Here is a 25,508-nt window from a genome sequence, read left to right as displayed (position 1 = left end):
TTTAGCTATTGTGAATTGGCACACAGATCTCTTTAAATTGCTCCTGCTAATCCTAATAAGATAAGCTAAAAAGGACAGAAATATGTTTTCCTTTCAAATAGCTACAAAATAAAAAGATTGAATTCTACTTTCTGGATTACACTAAAAATAAAAACCTAAAAATAAGAAATGTAATTCCAGGTGGCATAGAAAGGACATCTATAATTTTCAAAGAAAATGATTCTATATAGTACATTGTGATTCAGAAATAAATTTAGGTTAACGGGATTGATCACTGTAATAACTAGAGTGATTAATTTTACATTGTTAGAATGAGAGAAATTTGTACTCTATGATTTGTTAGTATTAAGTTCATAGTTCTGTAAAAGTGGGTTTCAAATTTGGGACATCACCATTTATAAATAACATTGTTTCCAAGGGTTATCAAAATACAAATACATTATTTTTATATGGTTTCTAGAAAGTTAATTAAAAGTATTGGAAGAAAAGACATTAATTTGTGGTGAAAATGTGCTGTTAGGGGCTGGGATTGTGGCCCAGCGATAGAGCACTCTCCTAGCACGGGCGGGACCCAGGTTCGATCCTCAGCACCACATAAAAATAAAAGGCATTATGTTGTGTCCATCTACACCAAAAAAATAAATATTAAAAAAAAAGAAAAGAAAATGTGCTGTTAACTAGTTTTTCCCAGTGTGTATTAGCAAATATTTGTAAGAGGTATTTTTCCCCCAATATTATTTCCCTCAATATGAACTCACTACAATATTTTACATGTTTAATATATTTACAGGATTTATTAGTAAGAAAAGGAGCCATATTAAATAAATGGTGTACAATGGCTATTTCTCATAACTATTATTTGAAAAAGATAGATTGATCTTGATCTTTCACTGATATTGAGAAGTCTACATTGTAGATTAAATATTTCTCACATTAGTTTTGTTGAATTTTATAGTCTGAATTTAGTTTGGCATACCTTTTTTTTTATTTTTTAGTTGTAGGTGGATATAATATCTTTATTTTACTTTATTTATTTGTATGTGGTGCCAAGGATTGAACCCAGGGCCTCACACATGCTAGGCAAGTGAGTGCTCCACTGCTGAGCCACACTCTCAGCCCTGGACATAATCTTAAAAGTTTCTTTCTCATGAATCTTTTGATGTTGAGTAAGGCATACATTTATGGTGAAGGCCTTTCCACATTCAATACATTGATAAGAGTTTTTCTTTTCTTTTTATATATATATATATTTTTTTTAGTTGTCAGTAGACCTTTATTTTTTTGTTTACTTATATGTGGTGCTAAGGATTGAACCCAGTGCTTCACACATTCCAGGCAAGTGCACTACCGCTGAGCCACAGCCTCAGCCCAGATAAGAGTTTTTCTACAGTGTACACTCTCCAGAATTGAATCAGACATGCACTCTGACCAAAGGTTTTCCTATACTTTTCAGTTTGCGTACTTCTATTAAAAATTTGTCACTTTTAAAAATTCTATTTATTTACTTTTAAGGTTCTGGAGGTTGAACCCACTGGCTATACCCGCAACCCTTTTTAATTTTTAATTTAAAAAAGAGTTTGGCTAATTTGCCCAGGTTGGCCTCAAAAACTTGAAATTCTCCTGCCTCAGCCTCTCAACTGTGATGACAGGCATATACCACAAAGCTTGGCAAAAAATTTATTTGAAGAAGTGAGGGGAGCTGCTCTGAATGACCATGTCTTCCAGTCCTGAAGCACAAGGCTCTGACCAATCACTAATTTTCGTGGTGACTTGGGTGTTGTCCCAGCTCAGATCGCAAGATGGGTCTTCAGGTGTAGGCGGGTCTTCAGGAGTAGGCGTCACCTGCGGGAGTTGAGCCACACTCACCTATTCCTTTGTAATCCTACCCCTTGCCTCATTTGAATGGCTTCTTCCCAATTAAAGGGTTCAGCACGTGCTCCTCTCTCTCTTTCCACGGACACCTAAGGTCAGAGGAGCCATCACAAGACCTAAAGAAAAAGGTATTTTCTGTCTCTGTGTGATTATTTCGTGCCAGCTCAGTTCACCTGGAGTGATCCTGAGTGTTTAGTCGTGGGACACCACAAAGGAGTTCTCTGTGGGAGCTGTGAATCAATCATTGCTTTGAACTATGTGAGCCTGGACAGCAAGACTCCTCCTGGGAATTTTTTGGTGCCCAGAGAAACGCCCATTTGTAGGTGACTCCTGTTGATAAGGAGAATTCCGTGCTTGTTATGGAATTTACTAGTTCAAAAGCTTTGAATTCAACTCCCAGCTGCCTGGAGGTAGAAGAGATGAACATAAATTGATAAACTCCAACTAAGTTATTTTTCTCAACTTTGTCCTGTTTATCTACAACTAAAAAAATATTAAAAATAAAATAGAAATAACAAAAAATGATTAATAAGCATGTGAAAAGATGCTCAACTTCACCAGTCACAAAGGAAATACCAAGTAAAAACACAATGATGGGGGCTGGAATGGTGGCTCAGTGGGAGAGTGCTTGCCTGGCATGTGTGAAAGGCACTGGGTTCGATTCTCAGCACCTTATATAAATTTTTTAAAAAGTCTATTGACAACTTAAAAAAAAAAAACAAAAAAACACAATGATGTTACTGGGGGTTGAACTCAGGGGCGCTCTACCACCCAGCTACCAAGGATCACTCTGCCTGACAAGAACACAATGAATGTCATTTTACAACCTAGTTAGTGTCAAGTACAAAAAATAAGAATTCTGTCAGTATCAAGTGTTGGAGAGAACCTATATCAATAAATGCTTGGATACTACTGGTGATGTTGGGAATCAGTGAAAAAATTGGCACTTATGTGAACTATACATGCCAGTTCCCCTCCTCAATAAACTCCTCCCATGGGCTGGGGATGTGGCTCAAGCGGTAGTGCGCTTGCCTGGCATGCGTGCGGCCCAGGTTCGATCCTCAGCACCACATACAAACAAAGATGTTGTGTCTGCCGAAAACTAAAAAATAAATATTAAAAAATTCTCTCTCTCTCTCTCTCTCTCTCTTTAAAAAAAAACAAAACAAAACTCCTCCCATATTGTATAAGGGCCCCAGGAGACAGATTTAAAAAGTATTCATAGAAGCTAACAAAAACAAAATGGAATGATTCAAATGTCTATTGATAAGGAAATAAATCAGAATATTTCATGGTGATGAAAATGAATGAACTTCAGCTACATAGAAAAATGAATGAATTCTAGAAGTAGGGATTGGGGTAGCTCAGTGGTAGAGCACTTGCCTAACATGTACAAGGCCTTGGGTGTGATCCCCAGCATGGCAAAAAAAAAAAAAAAAAGATGGGAAGTATAGATGTCAGATCCCAGAAGTCTACATAGGGTATTATTATGATTTTTTTTGTGGTGACTAGAATCAAACCTAGGCCCTCACACATGCTAGGCAAGTGATCTACCTCTGAGTCACATCCCCAGCCTTATGATACAATTTTTATTTTTTTATTTTTTTAAAATATTTTTTAGTAATAGGTGGATGCAATATCTTTATTTCATTTTTATGTGGTGCTGAAGATCAAACTCAGTGCCTTATGCATGGTAGCCAAGTGCTCTATCTCTGAGCCACACCCCCAGCCCCCTATGATACAATTAAAAAAAAATTTTTTTTGTAGTTGTAGATGAACAGAATGCCTTTATTTTATTTATTTCTATATGGATCAAACCCAGGGCCTCACACATGCTAGGCAAGTGCTCTGCCACTGAGCCCCAACCCTATGATACAATTTTTACAACATTCAACGAGAAGCAAGCCAGGAGTGGTGCTGCATGCCTATAATCCCAGCTACTCAGGAGGCTGAGGCAGGATGATTGCAAGTTTGAGGACAGTCTGGACAACTAGAAAATAAAAGGACTGAGGGTGTAGTGATAAGGAGAATTGTGATAGAACTCCACTGAATTCAACCCCTGTACCATACATTCTCTCTCTCTCTCTCTCTCTCTCTCTCTCTCTCTCTCTCTCTCTCACACACACACACACATACACGCACGCACGCATGCACACGCACACACACACAGGCAAGGGATACATACAAATCAGAATTGCAGGTACCTCTGGAGAGAAGGAGAATGAGTCATTCACACTGGGTTAAGTCTCAGTTGAGAAGTTGGTTCACAGATGGTGGTTATGTAATGATGCTTTTAACTCAGGTAGATGTTAAGTAGTATTTTGTGTCATCACATGTTAGAGTAAATGCACAATAAAGAAAATAATTAACCATCTTTAAGCTTAACACTTGGACAGGAGTGTTATAAGGGCATGTTAAAATGTCTGATATGGGACAGGGTGTGGGTGGAGCATTCCTGTAATCCCAGCAGCTTGGGAGGCTGAAGCAGGAGGATCATGAGTTCAAAGCCACCCTCAGCAAAAGCGAGGCACTAAGTAACTCAGTGAGGCCCTTTCTCTAAATAAAATACAAAAAAAAATAGGATTGCAGATGTGACTCAGTAGTCAAGTGCCCCTGAGTTCAATCCCCGGTACAAAAAAAAAAAAAGAGTCTGGTATGGCCTATTTCAAATTCTGGATAGAGGTCTATACTTGTGCTGCCTCAGCCCCATCTACCAAAGCAAAAGGACTCAAGGAGGGGTCCAAGGGTTGAGCAAGATGACAAGAGCTCTGCTGCCACCACTGTTCTCCCTGCATGCCCCTCTCCCCCGCCCCCATATCAGCATTGCTCTTCAGGACCCACTGTTACCTCCCTCCCTTCCTCCTTCCCTGACTGTCAGAGGTGGATGCAGCCTCCTTCTCCCATAGCAGACAAAGAACAAAGGGTCAGGCAAAGACCCTGCCTCTCCACAAGCATTACTGGGGCAGGAGCCTTGGAGATGCAGCCAGCAGAGGCAGCTGGGCCTGTTGTGAGCAGAGGCTCAAGTGCAACACCATATAATCCCACAGATAAAGAAAACAACATCCATGAAGTGCCCACTGGATGCCAAACCCTGTGCACACACCTTCATTCGTTGATAGTGAACAAATATTTATGATATGTCTGTTGTGTGCTGGGCACTTTTCTGAGTGGTGAGGACACAGGGAAGTCCCTGTTCTGGTAGAAGTCAAATCCAAAGGAGGACAGAGACTATGGGCTATGGGCCAGAAGGAATTAAAAAGTGAGTGCCAGGCAGAAAGACACAGGAATAACCTGGAGAAGACCATTCCAGGAGGGCTGTATAAACTTTGTCCTTAGGCTAAGCAGGAGGAACTGGCCTCAGAAATAGGATATGCGTGCCCCAGAGAGGAAATTTGCTGGAAATGGGCAAGAGAGGGCCTCAGACAGATTGACCCAGAACATTGACTCTCCTTCCTGGCTTTCTTCTCATCTTAAGGATGATCTTGACACAAAAATCTCAGCCCAGCAAGCAGGGGAAGAAGAGTCCCCTGAAGTTGTCCTTTTATGAGCCCAGCATGTCCTCTGAGGTGGCCCTCCATACTGCTCAGTAGCAGCTGTACATGCAGACCCTCTTCCCCTCCCTCCCATGGTTAAAGAAAAAAATGATTCAGTGATACTTGTTAAAGAATGGTAAGAAAGACTTTATTCGGGACCATCTAGATAGGTACAGGGACCACAGAAATGGGATTCTACATTAGGTACAGAGATTGGGCTCAACTCTGAATATACTGTGGATAACTGGTAATTTTTAGACAAGAAATAGGGTGAAGGTTAGTGGGTGGAAATCACTAAGAGAAAATGGGGAAGGGAGAGATTCCAGCTGAAGGTAGGCCAGGATGATCAGATATCATCTGAGGCATGGGAGGATCTTAATCAGATACAGAGGGTGAGAAGTTATGGGGGAAAGGAGGGGGTTCTTGCTGAGCTGACTTAGCAGAGTTCTTGCTAAAACTGGAATTGACAAGGAAGTGCACAGACAGGCCTAAGAGAAGGTTCAGAGGCCCGAAAAAAGTTTGGCCAAGCAAAGGATCTTTGTCACCATCCATGCTGAGAGAGTGAGGCAGAGAATGGGTAAGGGCATTTCTTGCCTAGGTCATGCAGTTGGGAAGGGATGGTCCAGAACCTGGAATTATGCCACTGGGAGCTGAGGTTGGGCATACACAGAGGCTGGTGGGTCCACTGCCCCAACTTCATCTGAGACAGGTTGTGGGAGAGTTGAGGTCCATAGCCTAGACTGGTCAGAGCCACCCCAGGCCAGACAGTCCTAAAGGTGGGGGTGAGGCTGCTGACACCAGGAATAGGCAAACAAAGTCATTACTAGGTAATGCTTTCATTAGGAGGTCAGGCAAGGACACTACTGGGTAATGAGTTGCGCCCCTGCTGAGCCACTTGCCCCAGGACAGTTCCCATACAACACCTCAGTAGACAGTGCCACTGGGAGGCCAGGGCATGGTTGGAAGACTCAGTGGCTGTTCAGGTTCAAGGTGTGTCCTTGAATTTACTTCTGTGTGAATCCTCAGACCCTGCGATAAGTCTTGAGTTAGTCACTTCTCTCCAACCTCTTCTTTAAAATAGGGGCCACATTTCTATGGCCATATCACCCTTAATGCAACTGATCTCATCTGAACTGGGAGCCACCTACAGCTCAGGGGTCCAGGAGGTGTGGTTTCCCAGAATTGACCACCCTGGCAGCTATTGTGACCAAGTGTGGTAAGCCATTCTTATAGACCGTGGCCGCCATTAGAAGATGGCGCCGGCTTCCACTGTGGCCTGTGATAAACAACTCCTTTTTTGGAGAGTTGGCGCGCAATCCCTTACCACCCTATGAGAGAGATCCACGTGGCAGCTTGGGATTGGTATGCGGGAGGCTTTATTAGGCTGTGCTTGGGCGCTCGGCGGGGGGTCGCTAGAAGATGATACTTGAATCAAGGCCTGAATAAACTGCTGAAAGAAGAATCCTGTGTCGTGTTTTCCCTTGCCGGTGAGGGGTCGTGACAATTGGTGGCCCGTACGGGGAATTATATTCCTCGAACCCAGGATCCAGAACTTTCAGCAGTCAGGGTGGTGCACTGGTAAGTTCCCAGGTAAAGTGGGAATCCGCAAGCAAATAGCGGGGCGCTCTCTCTGTAAATAGACAGAGAGTGGGAAAAAGGACGCTCCCCTGTAAAAGGAAGAGAGCGGGGAATTCATAGAACGGAACGCTCCCCTGTAAAAGGAAGAGAGCGGGGATTTTTGTACCTTCACTTTCTTTATAGTTCTAAAAACATTATGGGCGCTACTTCTTCAAGCCCAATTTTGTTGGCCCTAGATGGGTTGCTACGTTCAAAAGGACTTAAGGTAAAGCAGAGCACTTTGCAAAGGTTTTTGAGGGAAGCTGATACAGCGGCTCCTTGGTTTGCCTTTTCAGGGAGTCTTACGGTTCCCAGCTGGGACAAATTAGGAAAGGATCTGGATTTCGCTCATGAGCAAGGTACCTTGCAGGGTGGCGTTATACCACTTTGGAAGTTAGTTAGAGGATGTATAACAGATAGTAAATGCCAAGAAGCTGTGAGTGAGGATCAGGCCGTTCTTGAACAACTACATGAGGAAAGATCTGAAGGGTCACATAGCGAAGTGGCAGAGAGTATTAAGAGTAAGGGTAGTGAAAAGACAAAAGAGCCTGAAAATAAAAATAGGAGAAGGCTCTATCCAGACTTGACCGCATTAAAAACACCTGAGGACACAAGCGGCTCAGAGGGTTCTGAGGACTTTGATATATTGTTACAACAACTACGTAAGATAAAAATGAAAAAGAAGAAAAAGGAGACACAAGGCACGCAAGCCTACTGTAAGAAGGGGGAGGGATCTAATATTGGTCAACAGAATTCTGAGGAGGAGGAGGTTGAAAATTTAGAAGAAGATATGAGGCCTGTTGCCCCACCCCGTATGTGGGGGAGGGCCAAAGTTCCGGGAGATCTTTTCATTCGCAAGTTTGGAGGACAGTTAATACAGATATGGGACTTGCGTACCCGGTGTTTCAGGACAATAATAGAGGAAGGTATCATGAGCCTTTAGACTTTAAGATAGTTAAAACCTTGGCAGAATCCGTTCGCACTTATGGCATAGATGCCGCTTTCACTATCACTCAGGTGGAGGGACTTACTAGATTTTGCATGACTCCCTCAGATTGGGCTAGTCTAGTCCGTGCTTGTGTTTCCCCAGGTAAATATTTGGATTGGAGAGCATTTATGCTAGAGGGTGCAGTAGAGCAAGCTGCCCAAAATCACGCAGCGGGGCGCCCTGCCTGGGATAAGGATATGCTTTTGGGACAAGGCAGGTTTGCTAATCAACAAACAGGATACCCCCCTGAAGTATATGAACAGATAAATAACATTTGTATCCGAGCATGGAAATCACTCCCAAATAGAGGAGAAGTGTCTGGCAATTTGACAAAAATTATACAAGGCCCCACAGAACCTTTCTCAGACTTTGTTGCCAGGATGGTAGACGCCGCAGGAAAAATCTTTGGTGACCCTGATAGAGCAATGCCCTTGATTAAACAACTTGTTTTTGAACAATGTACTAAAGAATGTAAAGCAGCTATTACCCCTTACAAAAACAAAGGCATAGAGGCCTGGATGAAAGTCTGTAGGGAAATAGGTGGGCTGTTAACTAATGCAGGACTTGCTGCTGCTGTCCTTCAATTATCACGTAAGTCCAGCCCGGTTGCTGGAAGGTGTTTTGGGTGTGGTCAAGGAGGACATTTTAAACGAGAATGTCCTAACAACAAGGGGACATCTAAGATTGGGTCCAACTCTGCTAGCCGTCAACCGGGCTTATGCCCCAGATGTAAAAGGGGAAAGCATTGGGCTAATGAGTGTAGATCAGTTAGAGACATACATGGTCAACCTTTAAAAGATAGAAACATGCCAAAAAACGGCCGGGGGGGGCCCCCGACCCCAGGGCCCACAAATATATGGGGCAATGGAAAATGGGACAATGGAAACCGAGTCATGGCCGTCCCTGCGCCATCCCAAGAATCGCGGAGAGCCACTACAGGTGCCGCGGGACTGGACCTCTGCTCCGCCGCCAGACTCGTATTAACACCTAAAATGGGAGTCCAACTGGTGGAGACTGAATTTAAAGGACCTTTACCATCTGGCACTGTGGGCTTGTTAATTGGGCGTGCTTCTTCCGTCCTACAAGGCCTTCATGTTTTTCCTGGGATTATTAATCCGGACACGGTAGGAACAGTGAAGGTTATGGTGGAGGCCCCAAAAGGCATTGTGTCCATTTCCCCAGGAGACAGGATTGCCCAATTGCTAATTCTACCTAGTTTGCATACCCGCTTTCCTGCTGATTCCTTTTTAAGGACAAGTGATGAGATTGGAGTCACCGGAAGGAATTCTGTTTATTTGTCCTTGGATATGAATGACCGTCCTACTTTAAACTTAACTATAGAAGGCAAATCAATTTTGGGATTACTAGATACTGGAGCAGATCGTAGCATAATTGCACAAAAGGACTGGTCGAAGGGGTGGCCGGTACAGCTCTCAGATCAATCACTAAGAGGTTTAGGATACGCTCAAGCTCCACAAGTCAGCTGCAGGCATTTATCCTGGAAAGATTCTGAAGGACATTCTGGAACATTTCAGCCGTATGTGCTTGACCTCCCTATCTCTCTATGGGGACGTGATCTTATGAAGGACATGGGGTTTCAACTTAGTAATGAATATTCAACAGTTGCCCAAAAGATAATGCAGGGCATGGGATATAGACCAGGTCTTGGATTAGGAAAAAATTTGCAAGGACGTAGACATCCTTTAGAACCTCAGCAAAAACTTAATAGACATGGACTGGGTTTTTCCTAGGGGCCGCTGAGGATCAGGTGCCCATTACCTGGAAAACAGGGGAGCCAGTGTGGGTTCCTCAGTGGCCGCTCCCCTCTGAAAAATTGACTGCAGCTTATGCTTTAGTACAAGAACAATTAAAGTTGGAACATATAAAGCCCTCCACTTCTCCATGGAATACACCCATATTTATTATTAAAAAGAAGTCTGGAAAATGGCGGTTGTTACACGATCTATGGGCCATTAATGCTCAAATGCAGCTCATGGGACCCATTCAGAGAGGTTTGCCTTTGCTTTCAACAATTCCAAAAAATTGGCCAGTGATATGTATAGACATTAAAGATTGTTTCTTTTCCATTCCATTGCATCCTCAGGACTCCGAACGTTTTGCTTTTACTCTGCCTTCATGTAATCATGAGGAGCCTGATCAAAGGTTTGAATGGGTGGTTTTGCCTCAAGGCATGGCCAATAGCCCTACAATGTGTCAAATGTTTGTAGGAGTGGCCATTGTCCCACTCAGACAAAAGTATCCATTGTTGAAGTGTATACATTATATGGATGATATATTGCTGGCAGCCAAAACCAAATATATGTTGGAAGCAGCTTACACTGATTTGGTACATTTATTACAATCAAAGGGCTTGCTTATTTCATCTGATAAAGTACAAACAGGAGATTCTATTGATTATCTTGGTGCTACTATCTCTTGTAAAACCATTACACCCCAAAAGGTAACTCTCAGGACCGATAATTTACGTACCTTAAATGATTTCCAAAAATTATTGGGTGACATAAATTGGATTAGGGGTTATTTACATATTCCCAATGCTGAATTAAAACCCTTGTGTGAAATTCTTAAAGGTGATTCAGACCTTTCTTCCCCTCGGCATCTTACTGAGGAAGCAAGGTCAGCGCTGCTGAAAGTGGAGGAGGCTATACAATATGCTAGCCTTTGTAGGTTTCAAGAGGATAAACCTCTCCAACTATGTGTGCTCGCCACTGCGCGACAACCTACTGGAGTTTTATGGCAAGATGGTCCTTTACTGTGGATACATCCACGTATGTCCCCTGGAAAATCCCTTGAGTATTATCCTGATGCAGTTGCTTCCTTAGCTATGTTAGGGATACAACAAAGTGTACAATTTTTTGGTTTCTCTCCAACATCTGTGATTGTTCCTTATACATGTCAACAAATTCTGGTCTTATGTGCTAACTTGGATAATTGGGCTATATTACGATGCTCTTTTCCAGGAGAGATAGATAATCACTATCCATCACATCCTCTTATTACATTTGTTAAGGAACATCCTGTCATTTTCCCTAAAATCACTTCTTCCACGCCTATTCCAGGAGCTGCAAATATCTTTACAGATGGATCTAAGACTGGTATTGGAGCTTATGTGATAAATGATCAACCTCCTATCCAACATCAGTTTGCTCCTGGTAATCCACAATGGGTGGAGCTGCAAATTGTCATAAAAGTTTTTGAACAATGTCCATTTCCTTTTAATTTAATCTCAGATTCTGTCTATGTAGTTCAAGCTTTAAAGGTGTTGGAAGCAGTGGGTCCCATACACACATCAGGAGTAATGTCTTTCCTTTTTCTCCATCTTCAAACATTGATTTGGAATCGTTCCGCCTGTTTTTACCCCTTGCATATTCGAGCCCACACAGGTTTACCGGGTGCTCTTTCTGCGGGCAATGCCCAGACAGATCTTGCTACTCGTCCTTCTTGGGTGTTCCCTATTTCCTCCTTAGATCAAGCTGCAGACTTTCATAGTAAGTTTCATATTAATGCACGAGCACTTCAGAAACGTTTTACCATCTCCCGTGCTGATGCTCGACAGATTGTGTTGGATTGTCCTAATTGTGTGATTTTACATCATCCTCCCTCTATAGGCGTAAATCCTCGTGGTTTACGGCCTTTAACAATATGGCAAATGGATGTTACTCATGTTCCTGACTTTGGTAAACTTAAATATGTCCATGTATCTGTAGATACTTGTTCTGGCATTATCTATGCTTCCGATTTGTCTGGGGAAAAAGCTGGAAATGTTATCACACACTGCTTGGAAGCTTGGGCAGCCTGGGGATTACCACAGTCCATTAAGACGGACAATGGTCCAGCATATACTGGGCGACAATTTTCTTCCTTTTGCAGCAAGATGGGTATCCAACTTGTCCATGGTTTACCTTACAATCCACAAGGCCAGGGCATTGTAGAGCGCGCTCGTAAGACTCTAAAAGAGATGTTACTAAAACAAAAAGGGGGAATTGGCTTAGGCCACTCCCCGAAAGAGCGCCTCTCCCTGGCTCTATTTACTATCAATTTTTTAAATCTGGACATTCAAGGGCGCTCTGCTGCAGATAGGCATTGTTCGCCCTCTGCCCTGAATTTTGGGTATGTTAAGTGGAAAGATGTACTTTCTGGACAATGGTATGGGCCTGATCCCGTGCTGGCATGGGCACGAGGTTCTGTTTGTGTTTTCCCACAGGACCGAACGGAGCCGGTGTGGATCCCTGAACGGCTAACGAGAAAAGTCTCGAAGACAACTGACCAACAACGGGGGACCCTACAAGAGTCCAATGATGAGACCCTTCATTCTGCTGAGTATCCTGGCCCTATCACAGACGATGATGGTCCAGATGTTACCGATGCAGTGGTGGGCGGTAGCTCGGACATGGCCGATGCCAATGCCGGTCCATAAAAATTCTAGTTTCCTCCCCACTCTTTTTTCTACTTCATGTGAGATGTCTGCCCCTTGTGTCTCCCCTAGAGGAGACAGGGAACAGGTTTTCAACCTTTCTCGTGTTAATGTCACAGGAACTTTCTGCTTCAGTTTCTTGAGAACCCGTTGTATTCACTTACAGCGCAACAATTTGACCAATTGGGAGGACCCCTTACAGAACAGTAGGGTCTCACTGGGAACCTTGTCTGCGGTGCTTAGCCAAGTGAGTAGTGGGGTACAGGAGGGCTCAGGAGAGACTACAAATTCGACCGAAATGAATATCACCACTTTGGCTATAATTTCCCAGGTGTCACTCCCGGTGGCTTTTCCTAACGCTAGTAATGCCACTTATTTTAAGGCCTCTCCTTATTGTACCCCGTACTATTCTTTCCCCCCGACATTCACGCCTTGTCAAGATCATTCTTGGGAGAAGCGCCAAGTTGCTGTGGGTTTCTCTCTTTCCCCTTCTCTTAAAAGGTATTTGTATAACTCTTCCAAGGCTAATTCCACTACAGGAACAGGCTGGTCTTGGTTTCAATGGTTGATTTCCAATGAAAAGGGGGCCACAGCCGATGTCTCTGCTCTGGCTCAATTGAGAGGAGTCCAGAGTTGGCTGTTTAATGTGTCTGGCTCTGTACAGGACACTGATAATGGTAGGAGGCTTAAAAACATTTCATACAATTCTCTGATGTCCAATGCTACACTGCCCTCTGCAGCAGTCTGTCTTCATTCTCCGTTTCTGTTCCTTTTGATCAATGATACCAGTACTACAGAATCGGAAATGATTGACTGTTCTAATTGTACATGTGTCTTGTCTGAGTGTTGGAATGGATCCTGGAGCACGGCAGTTGTTATGAAGGTCCCGACTTTCGTCCCGATTCCGGTTACTGCGGATCCAGACTCCTTCCCTATTGTTGAGGTGCTCAGGAGCCGTAGGGATTTTGGAATCACGGCAGCTATTGTAACAGCGGTTGCAATATCTGCTGCTGCAGCGGTCACTGCCGGAGTGGCCGTGGCTAGTCAAGTGCAGACTGCGGCCACGGTTAATCAGGTCATCCAACAAACTTCCAGCATTTTAGAGTCTCAAAGTAAAATCAATCAACATATTTTATCAGGAATTTTAGCTGTTAATCAAAGGGTGGATCTCCTCCAAGCTCAGATTGAGGAATTGTCAGACCTAGTACATTTGGGTTGTGTTGATCATCGTGCACATCTATGTATAACATCTCTCAGATTTAATGATTCCAGAAATACCTCTCAAATCATTGGACAGTACCTGGCCGGAAACTGGTCCATGGAAGCAGAGAAGTTGATCCAGACCCAACTGACACAAATTGCCATGTTGAACAACACTCGTGTGGACCCTGTGACATTGGGCCAATTTACGAATTGGCTGTCTTCTGCCTTTTCTTTCTTTAAGGAATGGGTGGGAGTAGGCATTTTTGGAGCGTTATGTTGTTTTGGGATTGTCCTTTGTCTGTGGCTTTTCTGTCGCCTAAGAGCTCGCCATAGCCAAGAAAAGGCTATGATCGTCCAGGCTTTTGCAGCCCTAGAGAATGGTATCTCTCCACAAGTTTGGCTTGCGCAACTTAAGCAATAATTTCCTGGGTTTTGGCCATTGCACCCCAAGTCATCTTTGACATTGCACTGGGTTTGGCATGCCCTCCTCTTCCTGCCTTCCCAGTTTTGGAAGGCCCATGCACTCTGCAGGCCTTGTTGCCATTGCACACAGGTGGGCTTCCATGCTGGTGCTGCACTTTATGCTTTGGACCCTTCGTTTTCTCAAGGGCTGAGGGATGGTGTTGCCACTTCCAACCTCATAGTCACTGACCGGCTACTTGTAAAATCCCCTTTCTTTTTCACCGTCATCACGATGCAGGATGCGAGGCAAGGCACTGCACTTGAGTGATCCCTCAACAGACCTCAAGGAAAGCATGTCCTATTGCATGCGGGTTTGACGTCCACGCCCCGCCCTACGAAAAAAGGCGTCGGCTGATATGGGACCAGGTCTAGGGAAGGGCCCTCCTTAGGACTGTACCATACACTGCAGCCACTTCTGCACAGTGGGATAGGACCTCTACTTTCGCCTGCATTGTTTTATAAAATAGAAGGGGGAACTGTGGTAAGCCATTCTTATAGACCGTGGCCGCCATTAGAAGATGGCGCCGGCTTCCACTGTGGCCTGTGATAAACAACTCCTTTTTTGGAAAGTTGGCGCGCAATCCCTTACCACCCTATGAGAGAGATCCACGTGGCAGCTTGGGATTGGTATGCGGGAGGCTTTATTAGGCTGTGCTTGGGCGCTCGGCGGGGGGTCGCTAGAAGATGATACTTGAATCAAGGCCTGAATAAACTGCTGAAAGAAGAATCCTGTGTCGTGTTTTCCCTTGCCGGCGAGGGGTCGCGACAACCAAGCACACTTTCAACAGCCTCTCACCTTTGCTGCCCTCACCACCTCCCTGCCAGCATAGACTCCTGGGCTTTGACTCCTCTTGGGAAACTGAGACTAGGCAACAGGAGTCACCAGAGGTCTGTGTGAGGCCTCTGAACCCAGAATCCTTATGGTGGCCAGGTCCCTCAGGGCAGATCAGACATTGACTGTAGATGATTCACTGAACTTCGCTCCCCAATGGGCTCCCTACTGGGTTTCCCCACCACCTTCTGGAGACAGTTCCAGAGCCCTGTAACCTAGAGTCCCCTTCCAGCTTACCCATCAGGCCTTCACCTGGCCCACAACCTCACCATACTGACTCTCAGAGCCAGTTCAGGACCTAAGGCTTAGCCAGCTTCATCTCCCTCTACTGTTTCACTTCCTACTTCACCCACAACCATATTGGCTTAAACTTGTCAGTCAGACACCTAAAGAACACACGGAAGAGGCTCTTCTTCATGGTATCTGGAAAGATGCAGGTATCTGGGGGGTTGTATGTTCCAGATACTCCCCTGAGGACTGTGTAGCTACATTCCCACCCACTGATCCTCTCCCATCTCTGGCCAGCTTGGTTCCTACAACTGCCCTCTCCTGGGATGCCACCAGAACCCTCTTCAACAAGCAAACTTGGTCTGGCTCTGCCAGCTGACTGCTCTCCTGGCTTCCAGCTGCCCTCAGGCTCTGGGAAATAAATCCTCCTGTCTTGGTGGCTGCCAGAGTTTAACAGCAACAGAACTAGTGACAACAGTTAAGTCACATGGAGAGATTGCCCCATCCAGATCCCTGCCAGAAGCCCTGGGGCTTTTTTCCTCCCCATTACCCCTGAATTGTTAATGAGTTAATAAGTGTCAAGGTTCCTAATCACCCACTCAGCCTGTGAGGGATGACCTGCCTGAATGCACAGAGCTGGAACCTACGCCAGTTGGGGACAGCTCCAGAGCAGGCCTCTGCACCTCCATTATGCCTTGCCCTGCGCTAGGCCCAAGTCAGTCCCTCCATGCAGTGAGCTACCAGTGCATGCCCAGCTGTGAAACAAGCCCAGGAGAAAACACTAGCAGGCCTTTCTCCCTCTCCACCCCATAGCCCATCCAGCTCTGCCCTTGCTTCCCATCCCATCCTTTGTGAAGGGCAACACCTGTATTCTGTCTAGCCTGTCTGGACGAGAACTGTGTGCTCTTTTTTCTTTCTTTTTTAAAAAATATTTTTAATGGACCTTTATTTTTATATATGTGGTTCTGAGAATCAAACCCAGTGCCTCACACATTCGAGGCAACCCCAGCCCCTGTGTGCTCTCTTGATCACATTTTTTCACCTCCAGACACCCCAGCCCTGACATCATGGATGAAGCTTGGGCCAGGGTCCTCACCACTTACTTCTCGATCTTTACTGCATTTGAGATCAGGGGCTTAGGAGTTTGTGTCCACTTGTCTGTTCATCCCTCACCAATATCTCTTCAGCCCTCCTCAGGATCAGTTGAGATGCATGGAAGCTTTCTCACACTCTACCCTTGCTCCTTCTTGCACAACCTAGGGCTCTGGGATCCTCTGCCACAAGTTACAGGCTCCACGTCAGCACCTCCAACAAACCCCAACTTGAACTCAGTGTAAAGGCTTGGCTTTATATCTCAGCCTGTCTATAAATAATCATAGACAACAAAATCAAACTAGTCACCTATCTTTGCCCAGGCCTCTCCAACTTCACACATCTATATCTGCTAGTTGGCAACCTGGAGCCTCTCCCACACACTCTGCCATCCTTCTGGCTTCCCTGCCAACCCCTCCTAGGGATAGCAGGAATCTCCTTCTTTTCATGAGTGCAAACTTGGTTCAGAGAGAAGAGTCAGCTCCTGGGTCACACAGCCTGTCTCCAGCGGGCCTGGGGAAAGAATCAGGCTCTTTTGTCAGCAACATTTTAATTATTGTGGTTGGGGTGGGGGTATGGCTAATGAGGCTCTAGGGATCAGCAGAGCCAGAAGCTGGGGCAGGGGTGACTCAGCAGGAATGGCGGGAATCTGAGGGGTTGACAGAGTGCTAAATTCTCACCTCTCCTCTGCACGTTCCAAAGATACAGGCTGCAGTGAATGAGTGAATGCATAAGCTAAAGAGGACTCAGGTGACCCTGCCCAAGTGCAGGGTCAACACCCCTTCTCCCTCCCCCTCTACATACACTCAGGCACAGAGAAGCAGAGAGGCCAGAAAGTATACTCTGGGGACATAGGTTCCAGTGGTTGTCTCACTGTCTTCCCTCCTAGCCCAGCCTGGATTCATACCAGGTCCACCCTCCTCACAATTTGCTAGGGGAGGCCCCAAGGCCCAGAGCACTGAGTCCTAACTAGCCCCTGGGGGTGCAGTGAAAAAAACATGCTGAGTGGGAACACACTGCCCTCTAGAGGGGCCCACAGTCCATTGCAACAGGCCCAGGCTGCTGGGCACTTGCAAAGGCACCCAGCTAGGAAAGAATAGGTGAAAGGGCTACAGGGGCAAGAAGCCAGCAAGGATAGCCAGGAGATCTCAGAGATAGGCTGAAGAGTTGGAAAGACTGTTCAGGACAAGTGGGAGAGGCTGGCCTGGACCCTTCCCTCAGTTCTTTTTTTTTTTTTTCGTTATAGATGGTCAGCATGTCTTTATTTTATTTGTTTATTTTTAAGTGGTGCTAAGGATCAAACTTAGTGCCTCATATGTGCAAGGCAAGCACTCTGCCACTGAGCTACAGCCCCAGCCCTTCCCTCAGTTCTTTATTGTAAATAGGGAGAGGATCCCAACTCCATTCATTCATCCATTTGTTTCTTCATCCAACATTCAGCATGTGTAGCAACATGGAGGACCTCATCCTGGGTCAGACTCTGCCCAGGAGAAGATAATCCCTTTCTGGTTCAGGACCCCACAATGGGAAGTCAGAAAGTCATTTTAAAATAATTGTCTATGAGCTGTGTGCCATGGTGTGCACCTGTAGTCTCATCTACTCTGAAGGCTAAGGCATGAGGATCACTTGAATCCAGGAGTTGCCTGAGCAACATAGAATACACATGGCTTAAAAATAAGCAAACAAACACCAGCTGAAAAGTATGCTGTCCAGAGGTGGGGGTGGGGGTGTTGAGTTACCTGGCATGGGGTAGGCTTCCCTGCTTCCCTGCTCAAGAGGGATAAGTGGGAACTGCTAAGCAAATGGGGAGCAGGGGCTTATGCACAGGCCCAAAAGGGCAAAGAAAATTGGTTTAGAAGAGGTTAAAAAGGATATGACTAGGACACTGTATGAGATGGGCGGGGACTTCAGCAGCCTTAGTGAGGGCTGAGGCACATCTGGGAGCATGGAAGACCATGAAGAAGTTGAAATGAGGGGTAGAAGATTGGCTGGAGATGCCCATAACAAGGGCTATGTGTGGGTAGGGCACAGAATTCAGAGATAAGTGTGGTCTGGACTATGACGTGGAAGCAGGTAACCCTGAGCCAGTGAGGAGGGCATGGGGTCCATGAACAAACTCAGGTTCCCCCAGCTGTGATGAGGGCAGTAACTTCCAACAGAATATGTGAGCTTGATTTCTGCTTCTGGTCTGGGGGTGCCTGGGCTTCTGCAATGTCACCTCTACCCAAAAGCCAGCCCAAGCCTCATGTGGTAACCCACATCAGCATGGTCCCTGCGGAAAAGTCAAGCACAATCATGCCCACTGGCACCCCCCCCCCCGCCCCTAGGCTCCCTTGGAACCCCAGCCGTCCTGGGCCTGGGTTCCCCGGGCCCCAGGCCATATCCCTAGAGATTTCCATCATTCCCACAGCTGTCCCAGGAGCCCTCTCCACCGCTTGTCGCTGGGGCCCTGTGGTTGCTAGGCTGCACTCTGGGGCTCCCAGCCAGGCCTAGTGCTGGCAGTAGTGGTGGAGACAGCGTTCGGATGGCTGCAGAGTCCGGGCGTTCTTGGGCTCAGGCGCGCAATGCGTACGGCGCGAGTGAAGCGCTGAGACAAGGCGCTGGCCGCCGACGGGACCCAGGGTCGCAGCCCAATGGGCCAGTCTCTGAAGTCGTTCGCGTCCCAGGCCGCCTGGCTCGTTTGCGCGGCCAGCTCCGAGCCCAAGCTGCTGCACGGGCCGAGGCACCGCGACTACTACGGCTGGTGGAGCGCGCTGGGGCCGGGGCTGCGGGGACCGGAGCCGGAGCGGGGGGGACTGGCGAGAGGATCGAAGCGCGCAGCGGTGGTTCGGTGTGTTCCGTGTGCGGGGAGCCGCGCGGTGGGGCCACCTACCCGGCCGGCGTCCTTGAAGTGAGCGAGCGGCGGCTGCAGGAGGGCATGGCGGCAGTGCGGGCGGAGCTGAGTACGGGGCTGGAGGCGCTGCGCGCTGAGCTTCAGGCGGAGCTGGACGCCCTGCGAGCGCTGCTGCCGCCGCCACGGTCACCACCACCCGCCCGCCGCGAGCCCCGTGCTGTCCCGCGGGCAGGATCCCGAGCCCCAGCCCTGCTGCGGGCGCTAGGCACTGTGAACGCCTTGGTTGTGGCTTCCAGGCCGACCAACGACTTCCCCGATGGCCCTGCGGAAGACCGAATTCCTGCCCGAAAGAACCACAAGAAAACTCCCGTGCAGCCAGCGGCCCCTCAAGGTGGCGGAGATTGAGGGCGTCCGCACTTGAGGGCGGCCCAGGGAAGTGCAGGAATCGCCTCTAGCCAAAGGAGGCCAAGGTAGAGATCTGATCTCCTCTTGGAGCGTATTTCTAAGCGAGAAGAGTCCGCAAGCAACCAACAACCGTCAACGAATGCGGTTATTTATTTGGAGGGTGGGCGGCGTAGGGTAGGGATTGCCCAGGATCATAGTCTGCAAAGGGTGGATGGCTCCGGATAATCACCGCTGCTGTCAGTCTGGACTGGAAAGGGCTGGTAGAGCCCCTTTGGGCCTTAATGTAGGGGAAGGGGGCTGGGGGCGTAGCTCAGTGGTAGAGTGCTTGTTTAATATGTGCAAGGTCCTGGAGTCGATCCCCAGCACATAGAAAGAAGAAGAAGGTGGGCGGGGGGCAGGGGATGCAGGGGAAGGATCTGGGCCAGGGTATGTCAGCCTCCAGAAGGGCAACCAGAAACCTTGGGGTCTACAACCTAACTTCCCTACCTGCAGGGGAGGAGACTGCATATTCTTTTTCTTTAAATGTCTTAGGGAGGAGGCAGAGCCTCCATGCACTGAAATAGAGTCCCCTACACACACCACTATGCAATAGACTCCAGGGACACCTGGATGGCTGAGACATTGTGACCTGGACAGTACCACTGAGAAAAATGTGCTATTTATCTATCATTTATCATTTATCTATCTATCATCTATTTCCTCCACATTCCCACATATCAACTGGACAGCATCCTGACTCTGGCCAGCTTTGCTCCACTAACAACCAGGCCCTGTCTTACTGGATAGCATCACCTGGATAATCTCATCCAGTCAGTATCCCTTGGACTCAGCTTTGCTTTGGACAGAGACAGCAAGGACACTTACCCCTCACTTAGTCTAGCCACAGTTGCCTGGACACTATTGTCTCTCTAGAAAATGTCACCCTACAATCAAGACTCCATAGCCTAACTTTAGAGAGTGTCACCAGTGTGAGGCTTCATCATGGCCAGACAACTCTTTACTAGTTTTTATGTCACCAGGATCCACCAAACCAGTCCAGCTGCAGCAGAACCTGGAACCAGCAATTTCTTACCTACCGGTCTTGGGAAACCTCAGCTGGGGTTATCATTTAACTGGGCACAGTGTTCCCAGGTTGATCACCCAGATTGAATTTTAATAAAATGTCTAATCTTGGCTAAAAGTGGCATTTCTAAGATGTGCTAACTTTTCATATAGGAAATGTAGACTGGGAGTGGAGACCCCTTCTCTCTGAGAGGGATCTGGGGATCAGTCTGGGGGTTCTACAAGAAGATCCTGAGACTGGCTGTGGTGGGGTAGGGAAAGGTCACTCAGTGATCTCCCAGTTGTATGGATAGATCCTCTGAGGCCTCAGTGGGGTTAGGGCAGGAGTCCCCATGGAGGGAGGCAGCTCACCTTAGGTCTCCCCACTCCATTCACATTAGGCCAGGGTCACTGTGCATTGTTTATTGTGAGAGGGAAGTCATACTTGAATTCTAGGGGTCCTGCCAGACCATCAGGCTGAGCCCCAGGGCCAGCAGAGCCCTGTGAACACCAGCCAGGATGGGGGATCCTGGTGGAGCTGCTGATCGAATAGAGGCTTTGGGGGAGGCCAAGATTCTGCGCCCTCCAAGAGGCTGCAGAGGGCGGAAATTATCCGTGAGTGGTTCAGGGTGCAAGCCCAGCATCCCAGCCTGGGGCACAGTCTGGAACTGGGCTACCTGAGGTTTCAGGGGAAAAAAGATGGGTTAAGATGGGGTGGGGGTGGGGCAAGCAGGGGAGGGTTGAAGCCACTGGAAGTAGGCAACCTGGCCCAGGGTAGGGGCAGTGATCCCACCTGCACAGGTCCAATAGGTACGGCATTCTCGAAGACCGTCCAGAGCACAGAAGGCTCACAGCCGGGCATAGTCAGCGACCCAGAGTAGCGATAGTAGCGCAAAAGCCCCAAGGGGCCTGGCAACAGTGAGGACAATGGAAAGGTGGATGTCATATTCACTGAGACACCTGGGAAGGTGAGGGGAGGATAGATTGGAACCTCCCTCCCTGAGCCCTACCCTCTCCACCCCAGCAAATTCCAGCCCAGATGTGACCCCAGCAGCTCCTCACCAGGTATAGACACATTTTTCAGGCCCAACACAATAGCAGAGAAGTTGACATTGTCCTGGTCCTGCTCCTGGGGAGGGATCCCAGTGTGAGTGGCCCTGACCGGAAGGTATACAAAGGTAGGAACTCTGAAAGTAGTGGGGAGACTCTACTGGGAAGTTCCCAGTGGTAACGGGAGTCTGGGGGATCTGCTAGGGAGAGGGCCCGTGGGAGGTGACAGTCTACAAATCCACAACATCCCATTGGCCCTGTCCTTCCACAAAATCCTTAAAATTCTACAAACTTTATAGATCTCTGAACCATTTCTTACTCCAAAGGTCCACCCTGCCAGCTCCATACCCCTTCAAACTCCCCTTTCTGGGAAAGCACATGGAGCCTCATAGTTCTTCCCTCACCGCCAACAGCACTGCCAGCACTGCGAGACCATCAGGGTGACGTCGTGCCTCCTCCATGCTCTGGTACTTTGTATTTATGTGGACAATGTGCATCTGGGGAGGCAGAGACCACAGGAAGTACCCAGCTTCCTCTCCCTCCATGTTCCTCTGACCTCTGTGGGGCACTCCTGCCACCCTACCCCATGCCTGACCCACCTCCATGGAGTAGTGCTGTCCATCCAGGCTGTGCTCCGAGCCTGTATGCCCTGGGGCCCCCCAGTGAAAGTACAGCTGCAGAGCTCGGTAGGCAGGTGGTGGCAGCCCAGCTCCCCAAATCTCCAGGCCATTCTGTGGACCAGTGTCCATGTGGAGTAGCACTGAGGGTGAGGGAGCATATGACACTCTTTCCCGCTAACTCACCACCACCTGCAGTGGAAATTCCTCACCAGCTCAACAGGGGAGAGGGCTGCCCTCCTGAGGTAGGCACAATGGCTCCCAGCTATGTGTGGTTATGATTACTGTCCAGGTAGAAGATGCTGGGAGGAATTGTATCTTCTAGATGTGTCCTGAATCCCTGTCCTCAGGGCCTGTGGCTGGCTGCTATTTTTCCAGAAGGTCCTGATATCTATGGGGATTGTGCTGGTCACTGTGTGTGGAATTTCCTCTGCAATGGAGATTCTTATTTTTATACAGGTGTTCCCATCCTTGTTTAGAGCTTTTTAGCCCAGTTGTAGGGGTCAATGACTTACATTTGTGGAGGTTTTATATGGTGGTTCAGCTCCCATGTGTGAGTCCTGATCCTCGTGTATTTACTGCAAGTTCCCTTCTGCTTTGTGGGGTTCCTGACCTTTCTGTGGGAGGTCTGACTCTAGGGCGCTGACCTGTATGACCATCATTCTCCAAGGACCAAGGGCCTGGAGGTGCCAAGTTGTAGCCTTGAAAGATGAAGGGCTGAAGAGTAGAGTCCTTCTGAACCAGGTGAAGGTCAATGTTGATGGGTGACTGGGTTGGGCCTCCACAAGCAGGGGCTAACTCCTTCCAGTGAGTGGGGCCTAAGGGAACAAGGTCTAGGGTCCATAGGGTAGATCAAGGAGGTAGTCTGGGGTGGAGAGGAGGGTGGACCCCATATACCCAGAGAATAGCCCAACTTCAGGAAACTCCTTTCTGCTCCCTCCATGCACCTGGAAATGTCACAACATCCCTTTCCCCCCATCCTGCACCTGACCTAGCCACCAAGTCTGCAGGCAAATTGCCCCACAGAGAGGGTGAATGGAATCTACTACATGGTTGCATACCCACAATGGGGACCTCCACTACATGCACATAGTTGGGCTGGCCACACTGACAGGCTCACAGACTCTGACTGATATGAGCAGGCCTGGGATCACAGCAGACCCAGACATATATACAGAGGAACAGTCACATGCAAGCTGTCTGGTGTCCAGTCACTTGGACACAGAACATAGGAGCCTGCAGAGAACACAGAACCATAATATGCAGTCTGTCTCTTGATCACACTTGCACCACTCTTGGCTCCAAGGCACAGACCAATTCCACACAGCTCATGCAAAACTTTCCTCACCACACTTTGGGTCCTGGGAGTCGTAGCACCAGGTACCTGCAGATAGTAAGCAGGGGATTGAGCTGAGAGACCTCTACAAACCCCCATCCCAACTGGGCACAGGAATGGAGAATGGGACTTGGGCCAGGAGAAACCTCCCAAGCCCCCTCACCTCAAACTACTGGCAGTACCAAACAGGAAGTGGAGAGTGGCGGGATTGGGCAGATTGAGACACTAGATGGGCAGAGTCCTGGCGCTCACCTTCTGAATATGCCGGCACCATCAGTTGCACCGCGAGGAAGAGGAGCGCACAGCCCAGCGCCTGCATGGTGGGGAGGCGATTGCAGCTCGAAAAAACTAAGTGGCAGAGAACCTTGGAGCAAGGCTTCAGGTGAGGCTGCTACATATTCATTAGTGGGATAGGCTAGGGGCGTGGCTGTCCTGTAGGCTAGTGGGGACAGGGCAGCAACCGAGAGGGTCGGAGGGGGCGGAGCACAGTCAAGGCCACCAAGGAGTCAGGGCTCCAAAATCACCCGGCACACGCCTTGATCCCAGGGCTTCAGCAGCATGCCAGCATAATGGCTGACATCAATAGCAGGAGATTATGTGCCCTATTATTCCCATTTACGGTAGATGAAACGGGACGCTGGGGACTAGAAGTGACAAGTCAAAGCCATCAGCAAGGAAGTTAGTTGTTCAAAGGATGAGGACACCTTGGATCCCAGCGCCAGTGACTTGGGAGGCCAGGATGGGAGGGGGATCTGAGAGGACGTTTCTTGCTTTACAGCAGGCCTGGGACCTCCAACCCATCCCCAAATCACAGCCTCTTCCCTACCTATGCCCCTTACCCTCAAGATTTGGCAGCAGCTCCACAGATTTCGGAGACCCCCAGTTCACTCTCCTGGAAAATGATTCGTCTGCTTCTGGTGTGGTTCCGAATACTTGTGGGTGTGAGTAAAACTGGGCTAGCGCATTAAGCGCACGCGAGATGGGGTGGAGGGACACCTCTGTACCTGGCCCCTAGTTCCAATCGCCAGCGGGTCAGGCGCTTGCAGCAGCAGGGTGGGGAAGGGGGCACTGTCCGTGGTGCTGAGACAGGGCCATTTAGCCTTCCTACTTCTCCAGCTCTAGCAGATGTGTTCAGGAATGAGAAATGAAGAAATGGAAATCCCATCTCTATCAAGAGACTTACCAGTTCCTTCTTGACCCTCAACACCAGCGTGCTAGGTCTGCAGTGCCCCCTGCTGACACCTCCCGGGCCAGAAGGAGTCTAGATTATAAGGGTGAGCTTGGATGAACCCAGGGTTCTCACTCTGAGCCTTTTGTTTTCAAACGACACTTGGAGAACATAAGTTAGAGTAAGTTCTTAGTACCAGACCCTGCCCCTGGCTCTCACAAATGATAACAGCTCTCCCAAACTTTTCTGCAAGTGTTCCAAAGCCCCAACTCTGCTAAGCTCCACATCTCCCCGCCCTCCCCCCAGCTCTTCTGAGTCATCTTCTTGCCAGCTGAGTGAGCCCCAGCAGGGCACCTAGTCCAAGTCTCACCGGGCCCTGCCCCAGTTCCTAGAAGCAGACCTCCAGTACTCACTGGAAAAGTAAGCAGTTTGTCTAACCCATTTTACTCCAGAAGAGTTCCAGAGGGCCCCAGCCCCTTCCCCATCCCACATGCACTCTTTTAAGAGTTAGGGATGAGTTCCTCTCTGGAGATGTTGAGTAGTCAGATCCCTATCCGGAGACCTAGACATGTACTAGCTGGGGCTTCAAAACAGGTCTGAAGAGGCACCAGAGGCCAGGGGTGCTTCAAAAAGTTAGATGGCTTGGGCTTCAGGGAGAAACTGCATATAGGCACCTAAATGGCTAATAGAGCTTAGAGTTGGGGTAGGGGATCAAGGTTCAAGCTGTCCCATGCCTGGCCCATCTGATACTGTTTCCTAATAGTCAGGATAGCCTGCCTGGTCAAGTAGGATGCAA

The 25,508-nt window shown here is 48.0% G+C and overlaps 2 protein-coding genes across 2 annotated transcripts; one reads left to right on the top strand and one right to left on the bottom strand.

Annotated features, from left to right (window-relative positions):
• The first annotated feature begins 18,716 nt into the window (after positions 1–18,716).
• LOC124077040 (protein FAM246C) lies at positions 18,717–20,674 on the top strand. The gene has a single exon (XM_046421239.2). The coding sequence runs from the start codon at positions 18,787–18,789 to the stop codon at positions 19,498–19,500; it is 714 nt and encodes a 237-aa protein (XP_046277195.1). The 5' UTR covers positions 18,717–18,786; the 3' UTR covers positions 19,501–20,674.
• Positions 20,675–20,993: 319 nt separating this feature from the next.
• On the bottom strand, positions 20,994–23,863 carry LOC124076988 (carbonic anhydrase 15-like). Its single transcript, XM_058571802.1, has 8 exons — positions 23,797–23,863; positions 23,557–23,592; positions 22,856–23,026; positions 22,191–22,351; positions 21,996–22,088; positions 21,604–21,670; positions 21,335–21,450; positions 20,994–21,218 (listed from the first exon to the last, which is right to left on the bottom strand). The coding sequence occupies exons 1-8, from the start codon at positions 23,861–23,863 to the stop codon at positions 20,994–20,996; spliced, it is 936 nt and encodes a 311-aa protein (XP_058427785.1).
• Between the last annotated feature and the right edge of the window lie 1,645 nt (positions 23,864–25,508).

This window comes from Marmota monax, unplaced genomic scaffold (genome assembly GCF_021218885.2).
Source record: "Marmota monax isolate L192 unplaced genomic scaffold, Marmota_monax_Labrador192_F-V1.1 WCK01_AAM20220418_F8-fsc00157, whole genome shotgun sequence".
Lineage (NCBI taxonomy): Eukaryota > Metazoa > Chordata > Mammalia > Rodentia > Sciuridae > Marmota > Marmota monax.
The sequence above is the reverse complement of the archived record's forward strand: the minus strand, read 5'-3'. Positions and strand labels throughout refer to the sequence as shown.

Coding starts and splice junctions, on each gene's coding strand:
- LOC124076988 (XM_058571802.1), bottom strand. CDS start 23,863: ATGCAGGCGCTGGGCTGTGCGCTCCTCTTCCTCGCGGTGCAACTGATG. Junction 22,352..22,855: donor GGAGAATGATGGTCATACAG/GTCAGCGCCCTA, acceptor CCTCACCCTCAG/TGCTACTCCACATGGACACT. Junction 21,671..21,995: donor TGCTGGCAGTGCTGTTGGCG/GTGAGGGAAGAA, acceptor ATCCCTCCCCAG/GAGCAGGACCAGGACAATGT.
- LOC124077040 (XM_046421239.2), top strand. CDS start 18,787: ATGGCTGCAGAGTCCGGGCGTTCTTGGGCTCAGGCGCGCAATGCGTAC.